The 12835-nt window shown below is 40.0% G+C and overlaps 1 protein-coding gene across 2 annotated transcripts in view; it reads left to right on the top strand.

Moving 5' to 3' along the window:
• grid1a (glutamate receptor, ionotropic, delta 1a) overlaps positions 1-12598 on the top strand; it is a 222878-nt gene extending 210280 nt beyond the window's left edge. The window contains exons 13-17 of one of the 2 annotated variants that reach the window (XM_030106854.1): positions 4067-4262; positions 6118-6284; positions 7453-7693; positions 10462-10603; positions 11670-12598. In XM_030106854.1, the coding sequence (XP_029962714.1) occupies positions 4067-4262; positions 6118-6284; positions 7453-7693; positions 10462-10603; positions 11670-12076 (1153 nt within the window). In that variant the 3' untranslated portion in view covers positions 12077-12598. The remainder of the gene's footprint in view (positions 1-4066; positions 4263-6117; positions 6285-7452; positions 7694-10461; positions 10604-11669) is intronic. The other variant, XM_030106855.1, reaches the window with a different exon arrangement.
• Positions 12599-12835: the final 237 nt, after the last annotated feature.

The raw sequence follows: 12835 nt of genomic DNA, 5'->3' as shown, positions 1-12835 counted from the left end.
TTATAATAAATTTTACCAAAGTTTTTTCACACAATCCTCTCTACTTTAACTGTCTTGAATATTACTTTTTACTCTGGCATTGAATGGAGCACTTGCTGCCTAGGCATGATTTCCAAAGACACCTCTAAAGGTCATGCAGCGTGCATGCCTCCTTTGAGAGAGGTAACAGTTTTACACCACTGTGGAGCAGCCAGCTGACAGATGGTCATGGAAATTGCACAAAAAAATACTGTCTTTTTCTGAGATTCATGCATCAGAGGCACTGGGGAAAGACAGGAGAATAAAAAAAAAAAGCTTAGTTGTTACTATCCACATTGAAGATGACCAAATGATTATTATTATTTTAATTATTATTACTACTTTAACATTTGTGCTTTTTTTTCATTCTGTACTGTATGCAATGCACCCAGAAGATTCCAAGATATGAAAAACAGGTTCCTCCGTTTTTGTCTTGAGGCTATAAATTAATTGTGGATGTATTTCTTGAGTTCAGCTAGATAATTGTCAAAAAAAAAAAAGCCTGAGTGGAATATTTTCAGAACATATTCTGTTGTTTTTTTTTTAGGTGAAATCTTGTGTGAATCCTCCCACGTTGAGGAGTGTGTCCCCAGTCTCAATCCACAAGGAATGTTTTTAGCCTCGCCTGGTGTCTCTGCAATCTGCTGAAGGCTCATTAATGCTTGACATAAATCCTTCCTCCGCACTCATTGTTAATTGACTTGAAATTCCCGTTTGACACCTGGAAGCGTGCGGATACAGACGAGATGCAGTGCCATCAGTAGCCAAGGAGGCGGTGTTGAGATTAGAAGCGATTCAATTGTTAAAGTGTTCAAACAGCATCTGAGGGTTTTATTTGCAATTTTTTTACATTTTTATCAACATTATTACTGATGGTTGAATCCCTTTTCTCAAAAAAAAAAAAACCTTCCTCTATTTCTTTCAGTTTTTCTGGAAGCATTATATACAATATTTACTAAAACGTAGATCAGATATCACCGACATGTTTCATAAATCTTTAAAGGCTTATTGACTGTCGCAGACCCACTATTTTAATCCTCTTTGCTCTGACTTGATATCATTTTTCAACGAATGTCTGTTTTGCATTATTATGCAGATGACACCAAATGATATACTGTGAGTTTACATTTTTATCAGTCTATCAAAGCACACTATTCATTTAACGGAATATGCAAAACAGATCTCCAGAGGTTCAAATCTTTGTGTGAGTGTGTTTGTCACAAAGGCAGTAGTAGTTTATTCTCCATCATACACCCACTGTTCAAGTCTTGGAGTTGACATGATTTGAATTTAAAAACTGAGTGGAATACATTTCAACTTCCTTCATTTTAATAACATTTGAAGTCAAGACGTCGTCACGATTTTTTGGACAGATCGACTTTTTTCCCCTCTTTACAAGTGAATTATCGACACTGCTGCGCAGCCAAAAAGCAACAGCTGGGGCTTTTACTGCCATGCTCTCATTTTAGATTCAGTATTCTTGCCCATGTTCCTCTGTGGATTCCAAAATGTGTGTCTACCCGATACATTAGTGCAGTGTGATGGGAACAATAAACAACTCTACGATTGCTTCAGCCAAGATTTACATTTTTAAGACTGTATTTTAGCACTGCATGGCTTTTTCCTCTTGTGCTCGCCATCAACAAAAATAAACCTTGAGGAAACTGTTGCATCTTAATACACTTTGTTTTTGTCCTAAAATGCTGCAACACAAGACTGATTCTTTGTTGTCCTTGTAGCTGAGTGGGAGCGAGAGCTGAATAGAGATCATCAGATTAGTTTCACCGTGTTCTGTCTTCCAGGTTAGCGCATGGATTAACACTAATTAGATGAACTTTTTGGCTGAACTTTACCACATTGATATCTGATTCTAAGTAATGTTAGAACAGCACAAGGCGGGAATGACTACAAATATAGTGAACTGGAACATCTATACTCCATTGTGCTGGGTGGGGCAACAATACACTTCTGTGCAGCCATCCACCTCAACGCAGACATGGAGGCCACATAGGAAAAGTAACCCATAACTAACAAACCCTAACCCAAAATGCAACAAAAGTTTACTATTTTCTCTTGAAAACGTGTCAACGGAGCCTGAATGTAGCATTTGTTAGAGGTTAGGATTTCTATATCTCTGATCCTTTTCAATATGTACCACCATCTGTCTCTTGTTTTCCAGATTTGTATCGACAAGATAAATTGCCTCATTTATTTATTTTTTATTTTTTTATTTTTCATTTATTCTGTTTACTCCAGGTGGTGCATTTGAATATCCATTGTGCTGATTCACGTTAAGTCTATATTCCTTTGACACTACAGGTCACACTGCTTCTGTAGTTACATAAAAGTAAGCTGTTAAACAAAATTAATGCTGCATTTTTTTCCACTCAGTGCAGGAAAGCTTGTAGTTTAATTTGACTTTATAAGCTGGAAACCATGCAACATCTAATCAGCTGTTTCTTTCTCTCTCACTTCACTTTTTCTTGTCCCTTTCTCCCCACAACAAACACTTCCGCTGCGTATAGGCTTCTAATTAAATGGTTGAATTAGTCCTGCTTCATCATCTGGAGATAAGCCACTTGATTTCTTCACTTTGCAGAGAATTGGACTGAAAACAGGTTTAGCAATATAAATAGTCTGGGTTAATTTCCCAACCTGAAAATGTACAGGGTAGCTAGCAGGGACGTGTCTTTCCAATACCGGTCAAGGAAGTGGGTCATCGCCGTGATAGATAGCTATTCAAATGACTCTGGAAAGAAACACTTATTGCAAAGACATTGGTATTCAGCAAATACGATACTGTACAAAATTGGAAATTATCTTTGCATATGAAGTACAGCTGCCGCAAATATCCATTTTTCCCCACACAGTAACTGCCTGACAGGCGTTGCGAGGAGAGTCAAATGGAAAGCGGAGTGTGACGCAGACTCTACAAAGGGTTAATGGCCAATTATTGGGATGAGCTTGATAATCGGTGAGGGAGACGCTACCTCTTTCCTTTGAATTGGGCTGAAGCGCCATGATCCAAGTCTCAGCATCACCAAGCAGCATGTTACAGGTGCAGCTAATTTAGCTGATAAAGACTATGCTGATGAGTGATTTGCTCCAAAGTGCATTGGAGAGGCAGATGAGGTTCAGGCGTCCTGGTTGGTTGGAGGAAACCAGACGGGAGATAAATCTTGAATTTTAAACAGAGGGAAAATTCTGTGTATGAAGGGATACAAGCCAAGAGGCTTATGCAGAGTAAATGAATGAAAAAGAGAGTGCTTGGCCGCAGCTGGAATTACTGTTTACCATAGTTTCCTTTCTGGTTCTCTAACACGTGGGTGTAAAAATGTCGAATCCTACATATAAAGTGGTTTCGTACATTCTCCCCATTGGCAATGTGCAGAATGTTTGGAAACTATTCATGAGCTATTGTGCAAAGCAGTGGCTGTCACTATGAGATTTGCTGGTGGGGATGCAGCCTTCTTTTTTGTCTACACTTCTGCCCTTTTATTAATCATTTTGACCACTAGGGAATATAATTTATCACCCCTTCCTAGAGATTAAGGTCACCTCACTATCAGACTGGACAAAACATGTCAAATAAATGATGTTATTTAGAAATCCTTATTAAGTAAAACTTCTACATCCAGTTCAGGGCCATGGGGCACAAAAACTGATTTGTTTGTGTCAGGATTTCAATATTTCTAAACACATCTCTAATTGAAATAATGTATAAATCAAGCATAGATTGCAGTGAGATGAGCACAAGGGCATCAGAACTTACTTTATTAGTTTCAGATTGTTTGTGCGTGTACAGTATATTTCCAAATTAATACATCAAGTGTTTCTCAAATCTGTGATTTCTTGCATCATAGAGGAACACAGTTGTGCTTATATAAGCTGACATATTGTCAGCAGTAGCAGCTTTGTTGGCAACAAACATTTACAACAAGCTGTTCATGTGCGACAAAAATGAGAATGGAGATCACAACAATACTTATTTGTTTAAATTACTGGGTTTTTTTTTTTTTAAAGCTCACAATGTGTCACCTTCTTATAGGTCGTTCCAGGATCTGTCCAAGCAGGCGGACATGGTGTACGGGACAGTGAGGGAATCGGCCGTGTACGAGTATTTCCGGGCCAAAGGGACGAACCCTCTGGAGCAGGACAGCACGTTCGCAGAACTCTGGAAAATCGTGAACAAGAACAATGGTTTCGATCACTCGGTTTCCAGTCCGTCAGAGGGCATCAAAAAGGTGAGGATCGATTTTCTTTACGCAAACTAAATGTCTCTTCAAATACAAATAATGTCATGATGGCGAATAACATATTGGCCTTTTTTTTTGACTATGAAACGTAACAAAAATCCATTATTGCAACATTTCATCATTAAATGATTGCAGTAGAATTGTAAAAATGTAATAGCTGCAACTATAGCCAGTGTTATTTAGCAGGGTAATGATAAATCAATTGGGCTGCATTTTATGGAAACCACTTTGTTTGCAGGTCAGTTTGCTTCTCAAAAACCGATGAAGTCAATAAATTCATCATGTTCATTCATTTATTGTAAATATTCATTCTCTCAGTCATGGTTCAAAAATATTTATTCTATTATATGGCAAGTAATTACATTCAGCATATCCAAATTTGTTGTGCAGTTGGCCATTTTTTCAAAATTGGTTGTTAGAGTCCTCCGGATTTTTTTTTTTTTTTCCTTTCTAATTTGAAAAACTGAAGTCTATCAAATTAATTATTTTATTAGATAAAGTCTATAAAAGAGACTGCAAATGAAATGGAGGCCAAATAACGAGGATTTGTTGAATAAAAATGTGCAATATTCATGTCATAGTTTTTTTTTGTTTGGTTTTTTTTTTCAGTTAAAGAAGCAATTGTTTTGCAAAATATAGATTCAGCCTTAAGAAGTATCATTTTCACTCTCACGCAGGCAGGTACAAACAAAGTGAGTTTGTTGAATTATTTCTATGCCTGTTTCTTAGAGGCCTGCGAGTAAGTGTTGACTTGAATGTAATGAATGTTGAGACGTGCGCGGTGTTAGATTAATAATTTGCTCAGTCTTTCTTTTCTCTTTGTTTATCACAAATACACATTTAAAAACCCAGACTGCACAATAATCCATAATTAGACAAATTACAGCAGAGTGTGACATGTGCGCTTGGCATTAAACAGCTTTATTATATGAGCAGATAATTGCATCGAGTGTAGTCAGGCCAGTTGGCAAAATACTGATTCATACATCAAAGGAAGACTCTTCTGTTTTAATTTGACTAGAAGTGCTATTTAAATGACTTATTATGTTGATCTTCATTGCGAACACTTCTGCATGTCTTTAAACCGGTCCACAGTATCACAGATTTGCTGATGCTCCAGCTTGTGCTTATTTATTAAAGGTGAGTGGAAATGAGAACGAAGTTTTCGTGGTCCTAACGAGATGCGTGCTGCAAAGTATTTTCATCTTTGTTGCAAGCGCAGTCTTGCCGGGGAAGATAGAGAAGGTAGGGACAGCACCGGGGGGGAAAAAAAGTCAGAGAAATGTGTTCAAAAACAATAAATAAATAAATGAAAGTTAGAACTTCAGCTCTGGATGCTCCACACACACTCTGCACAGTGTACCCTTCAGGCAACAACGCACTGTTGTGTTTGTGAAAAGATGCTACAAGCAGAGGAATGCAAAGGTAAAGGTGAAAAAATAAAAGGATGCAGCTTTTCTTTTTCTTTTTTCAACAATCCTTGTTCAGCATATGATACAATATGAAGTTGGACCAACTACATACTTTTAATTTTGAGTGGGCAAAATGTTTATGCTAATTTCTGTGTAAATATTTAGCTATTATTTGGCCTATTCATTGCATTGTGCCAGGGAACAATCATCCAGATGCATAGATTACCAGCACTGGAATATGAATCCTGGATGTTGAAAAAAAAAAAAAAAAACTTTTCAATATTCTGGCTAATCACAGACTGCATAATACATGTTTGTCTAAGAAGGATAAATGGCATTTTGCATCCATTTAACCTAACAAAAAGTTCACGCTTGTCTTCACTGTGCCTAATTTTTATGCGCGCACGATGGAAACTTTGTCAAACTTCCAGGCAAAGCGAGAGTCGTACGCCTTCCTGTGGGACATGGCGGTGGTGGAGTACGCCGCCCTGACAGACGACGACTGCACGCTCACTATAGCTGGGAACAGCATGAGCACCAGAGGATATGGCATCGCGCTGCAGCACGGCAGTCCGTACAGAGACCTCTTCTCTCAGAAGTACGTAGATCCCGCTATCTGACCAATCAAGTGCAAAAGGACGCACCCTGGACCGAATGCCGTTTCATCGGTGTTGCAAAACTGAGGCTGTGTTATGAGCTCAATTTATGTTTTCACTAGTTTCATTAACTCCAAGGTTTGTGTGCGCAGTTGAAATGCTCAAGCTTCACATATTTGCACTCTGTGTCCATGGATCTTAGCAATTTCTCCACTGAGCACACAAACAGCCACAGATATGAAAACAAAACACATTTTTTTTCTGGAGGGATGCTGGCTCATCTCATATCTGAATTTATTAAAAGGTGAAGGTGGAATTTCAATATTGATGTCTTCAACAATGCTTCACTTAAATATATTTTTTGCATAAAGCAAAGTGTTTTGTGTATTTTTCATAAGAATGACTTGAAAAAATAACAGGATGTCAAGACTTGATGTCAAAAGCTTTGTCGGCTGTGCATGCTCACTGAAAAAACTGAGTGAATCTTTATCTAAATGAGTTATGCGCAAAGACTTTGAGCCAGTGACTGTTGAACAGGTTGAATAATCACTCTGCAGGAAGGGAACTGCTCCAGTGGGACGATTTACCGTCCTGCTGATGTTTGCACTCAGCTGTCATCATGCATGCATTCGTCTTCGCTGTGCGCGCGCGCGCGCGCGTGTGTGTGTGTGTGTGTGTGTGTGTGTGTGTGTGTGTGTGCGTATGTGTGTGCACTAATGGACTGACTCTATTGTTTGATCATCTTTGTTTTAATGCTCATACAGTCTGAATTGAAACTGATTACGCTTGAAGTCGTGATTGTTTTTCTTTGCCTTGTTTTCGGTCTTTAGCTCTTGTTCACAATCAATCAACAATCTGGCTCCAAGCAGGCTGGAACTGAAAACTGCAGCGTTTAATAGCATTTTGCTCTCTGCGGATCTTTAATGAGCTAGCGGTTAATGCTAATTCACTGCTTTAGTGGTGTGTTTTTATTGTTTTTAATTTGTGAGCTTCACTATAATATCATTTAATTACAGTTATGCGATGATGGTGCAGCTCTCATTTACAGCAATTGCATTAATTTTTCCCATTAACCACCGTCCATGTGATTTTTTTCTTTTCTTCTCTCTGAATAGAAGTCATTGAAGGATGTGTGTCGTGAATCCCTTCCTTTCTTATCTTTTTCCGCAGGATTCTGGAGCTTCAAGAAAAAGGCGACCTTGATATCCTGAAACAGAAATGGTGGCCGAAGAAAGGCCGCTGTGACCTGCAGAGCCACGCAGACGCCCAGCCGGAGGGACGGGCGCTGCGGCTCCACAGCTTTGCGGGTGTCTTTTGCATTCTGGCCGCGGGGCTGCTGCTGGCCCTCCTGGTGGCCGCGCTGGAGACGTGGTGGAACAGCAACCACTGCCGGCGAGAGCAGCCCAAAGAGGTGACCACTGACAACTCGTCGGGCCAGGGCCCGGGCCCGGGCCTGCTAAACCAGAACCGGGCCATGGTGGCCACCTCGGGTCCCCCTGCCCCGCCGAGGCCCCGGTCGAGACCCAGACCCCCGGGCCCCCCGGTCCTGCCCAGAGATGCCACTGCCACACTCTACTTTATGGATCCAGCAGGCGCTGACGCAGGCCCCGATTTAGTAGAGCTGCAGTACACCCAGTTATAATAGGTGTGCCCCTGATGATAGTCCAGACATCATGTGATCAATCTACTCATTCCTTCTCATGATGGGAGAGAGGTTGGGGTGATTTTTTTTTTTTTGTTTTGTTTGTTTGTTTGTTTTAAGGGACTTTTCTGAGGCTTGTCTCTCATGCTGACACAAAGAGTGGTTAATTATGAACAATCAGTCACCGGTGCCGACATGAGAGAACCACAGATGAAAAGATAACGGGAAGCACTGAAACCCACAAATTCAAAACCGCACACGGAAATTGTACATCTGAGTCGACCAGGGCTTCAGCTGTGCAATAGCTCTCTTTAGCTAATCCATTCAAGTCTTAATGCTTTAGATCTTTGACTCTATCTTGATGCTGTTGAGTGGGCTGCCCCTCTGCATGAGGCGTCCAGACAACTAAGGCTTGACATGGATCCCTAAACTAAAGTGTGAGCAAAAGCAGATTTAAAAAAAAAAAAAAAAAAATCTTAGCCTTGACCTGCCTGTTTGGCTTGACAGTCCAACAATACTGGATAAAAAAAAAACACCCATTTAAGACCCAGTTCTGTCCTCAGAAAACACAGTAAATCAAACTCCACCAATGTTGCCTCTTGGTGCATAGCAGAGTTTGCGTTACTGCTGTCGACTGCTACTCCAGTCTTTGTGTGCAGCTGCTTTCATAATAACCACATACTGCTGTCATGTGAGATTTATAATAGACGGACACAGTCCTATTATTTATAAAACCCAACATGTGCCGAATGTGTTGTAATCACAGTTGTGTGCCTTATTCTCTGTGTTTGTAGATATGTCTACAAGCCATTTTCACCCAAAATCTATCTTTTGAACACACAAAATATCTGCGCTCTGTAGGCTTGAAACGCGACTGCGGAAGATGCCGTTGCAGAAATGGGAAGAAAAAAAACCCCACAGAATGTGAGGATGTTTGCCAGCAGCGCTGAGGTATATAAATAAAGATCAGTATGAGTCCAGGCAGATTTCCAGAGCACTAGAGAATTTATCCTCAGGAGATGCAGTAACCCAGCTCTGTCTATCTGCAATGTTTCATTCAGTCATACAACGGACGGTCATCATCAAAAGTAATGTTTTGGCCCTTGACTGTAACATATAAACAATATTTTACCTTACAGGTGTCACTGAAACAAATACTAAAAAAGGACGATCTACTAGAAAAAAAGAAACTTTCTCAGCTGCACTTTGTACAGTCTAAAATCTAAAAAACCTAAATCAAAGTAATCTGAGCAACTCCTCATTGAGAGAAAAGAAAATATGTTATTCTGGCTGTCAAACCATGACATTATGATCAGAAGACTGGCTGATGAACACAGACAAAAAGAAAACAATATATATATTTCAGACTGTCTGAAGAGAGGGGAGATGTCTCGCAGCTTCTTCGGGCTGTAAAAACACTTGTTCACAACAAATACATGGACTCGTCTTTTCCAGTAAACGCCAGTCCTTGAATTTTAGCTTCTTAATAAATGTTTATGTTTCTAAATATCAGTATTTGTTGAATTTCAAAAATCGGACAAAACAGTAATTTACTCATTTATAATTAAACCAAAGAAGCTCCCAAATAACATTTTAATTATTTGTGATATTTTATAGACTAAATAATCTACATTTTCTAACAAACATCGACACTCAGTGTTCTCTTTGAATAAATAGGAGGATTGTTTTCAGAGAACATAATTAAACAGTGGTGAATTCATGTCGACTGCAGCTGCTGTTATTTATTTTCAAGCCTACGGGAGACGACTGATTAATGTTTAGAAGATTTTGGGTGAAGTATCACTTTAATTTGTTTGAAGCTTTGCTGGCACCATGACAGCAGAGAACCACAGTATGTGGGCATTATGACAGCCACTTCGATTGAATCTCTACCGTAAGTCAAATAGTTTGATATTGTGGGAAATACACTAACATAGAGAAGTTAATGTTGCAGATTTTGTTGATTTCCATCTAAGGAGCCAAATGCCGCTGAACAGACATTGGATAACAAACGGAAGTGGAGGTAGCGGCTAACATTGCTTTTTGACTTTTACTTATTAACGGACACAAACAGTAGTTAAAGCCACTGTGCTCCTTATAACACCACAGAATATTATTTTTTTAAATGTGTATTATAGGAATCGGATCAAATGTTATCGGTTTTATAGGCACTTGTTGTGACTTGGCAGGATTACCAATCATTTTGTTCAAAAGTTCAGATTACTATTTTTCACAGAAGACATGCCACGCACACAGTCAGTATTATATTTGTATTAAAATATATGCTTTGTGTAGATTTCAACAAAGGAAACACTAAAATTGTTTCTCTAGTTATTTGCCCAACTACAACCACAGTATCCCTTAATCAACATGTATGTGTGTAACACACATCTAGTAATTGTCAGAAGTGCAGACATGACAGTATTTCCCAAAATGTCAAACCATGTCTTATATGAATTTACCTCTAATTAGTTGGAATTATATGTCAATGTCCGGATTGTCCCTTTTGCTTATGTTTGGTTGTCTATGATTTCCAGCAGGTGACTAAGGATTACGCTCTGCAAAGGGTTTCCGGTCCATTGACATATAATGATTTAACAAGCTCTTCACCGGTTGGGAGGAGGGACATGTGGACAGACAGAGAGAGAGACTGGGAAGAGGCCGAGGCTCTTGACACAGGTCAGGAGAGGCCTGGCGTACAGTAACTGATGGTCATTGGCTGTGACAGGGCAAAGGGGGCGGGGCATGGGGCCGGGCAGGGGTACATTGCAGTTGCTTCATCTGTCATCTCACCCCATGGTCTCTTCCTGTCACTCGTGTATCTCTGGTGTTGTCTGTCTTCAGTGTGGCTCGACTTAAATGGGTGCATGATGATGGATTAAAAGCTAAAAGGCAAGCATAGCAAACACTTGTTGGAAAGTGTGTGTTTGTTAGGACATGTCATGTCCTCTTTATTTGGCTTTACCCCCTCCTCTCCCATGTGTATTTATGTGCTGACATTTTTTTTTCAGTTGTGAATTTTTGATGATTCAGTTTAATTGAGAATGCATTTCTTGAATTGATTAAAACTAATTACCTGATTGGATTTTAATATTCTAAGTCAGATTCATAGATCTGTGTGTCCACTGGAGCCTGCTGTGTTAGCAGCAGATGCTCTTCATGCAAGACTCACCTCCTGCAGATGTGCGGTCGAAAACTGTCAACGCTTCTGCACGAAGTGACTTCTTCATTTTAGTTCATCTCCGAAGCAGAGACATTACCTTTTATGACTTCAGATTTAAAAGTTACTGTTTTAAGGTAATGTCTCTTTTGATGTTGGCTGCTTCAACTATCGAGTTTATTATTAATTTATAGTTTGATCTCCTGAATGGAGCTGAAATAAGCAGACATGCTATTTCAGCATCCTGAAAATTTGTGTGACTATTTATAGACGTGTTAGTTTTCAGAGAGTAGCCTGCATTGCATGAACAGAAGCTGACTAGTCCTGATGGTGATAATGGAACAACCATTATAACCTGTCTTTTTCTGTCTTTTTTCACTTTCTATCTTCACTCCACTTCCTCCTTTAACCCCTAACCCCTTTTCACTGTGCATTCATTCTCACTTTTATTCTTTTATCACACTCCTCCCTAATTACATCCATCGACTCTTCTTCCATTAAAACTACAATCTGCTCTCCTTCCTACCGGATTCTTTTATTCTGCACTCTCTCTTTGGCTCTGCCTTTCTCTTCGTCTATCTTTAGGACAAAGAGGTGAACCTGGAACAGGTCCACCAGCGTTTGAACAGCCTCCTGGACGAGGACTTGGCCCACAAGCAGCTGCCAGGTCAGTCTATCGAGATCTCTGCCCTGGACATTGGCAGCATGCAGCCCAGCCAGTCCCTGGAGGCTTTGTCTGTCCGGGACTACCCAGCCCACCGGGGGCCTCCGCCACTGTCTGTGACCACCTTCCTCCAGGAGAGTCATGGAAGGACACTGGGCGCGGCCGCTGGCAGGACCTTGCCCCTGCCCCTCAGCAGTGCCACCATGCCCTCTATTCGCTGCAAACACAGGGCGCCCAACGGGGGGCTCTTCCGGCAGAGTCCAGTCAAGACGCCCATGCCAATGTCCTACCAACCAGTGCCAGGAGGACCCATCCCAGAAGCCAGTGAGCCCAGCCACGGGACATCCATCTGAGCACGCCAAACATTCACGGACACTCCAGCTCCAGCAGCATAGTGGCGAGCTGAACAGAGTGCTGACCGCGAGAGGAGAAATGAATAAAACACGATTAAAAAAAAGATTTTTATTACCAGTGAAGAAGAGTCAGTGGGACCACACATGACAATACACTGAGACTTTAATGTACATATTTGTAAGTACAAAGAGAGAGAGAGACGCAACATTAAAAAGTGTATTTTGAATATTCTAAACAGTTGAGTTTAAAAAATATAAAAGTATTAAAAAAAAAAAAATGACTGTTTGAATGGCTTTGTAAATTTTGTTCTAAATGAATAAAGGTGACAATTCTTTGTGGTTGTTTTCTAAGTGCCAAGTTCAAAGATGTTTTCTTTCAGATCAACATTAACTGAATGTACTGTGAGAATTCATGAATAAGACGTTTCACACCTTCAAACACATTGGAAGAATTGATTTGTTTCATATGAAAAAATAAAAAGTATAAGATAAAAACAGCCAAACGTGTGCTTGAATGCATATTTATATCAATGTCGTGCTCTCAGTGACTCAGGAGTCAGTGACTCAGCTGTGTGTGGTGGGAGGCTTTTTTTTTGTTTGTTTTTTTTCTACAAATACAACTCTACAATTTTTTGCTTTTGGTTTTCACATTTACCATTTAAGGCGTTGAATGGGTTGATGTCAGGACGATGATTTTAGTAAATGCAATGGTCGTGGTACATTCGGCCTTTTCC

This window comes from Salarias fasciatus, chromosome 13 (genome assembly GCF_902148845.1).
Source record: "Salarias fasciatus chromosome 13, fSalaFa1.1, whole genome shotgun sequence".
In the NCBI taxonomy this organism is placed as follows: domain Eukaryota; kingdom Metazoa; phylum Chordata; class Actinopteri; order Blenniiformes; family Blenniidae; genus Salarias; species Salarias fasciatus.
The sequence above is the reverse complement of the archived record's forward strand: the minus strand, read 5'-3'. Positions and strand labels throughout refer to the sequence as shown.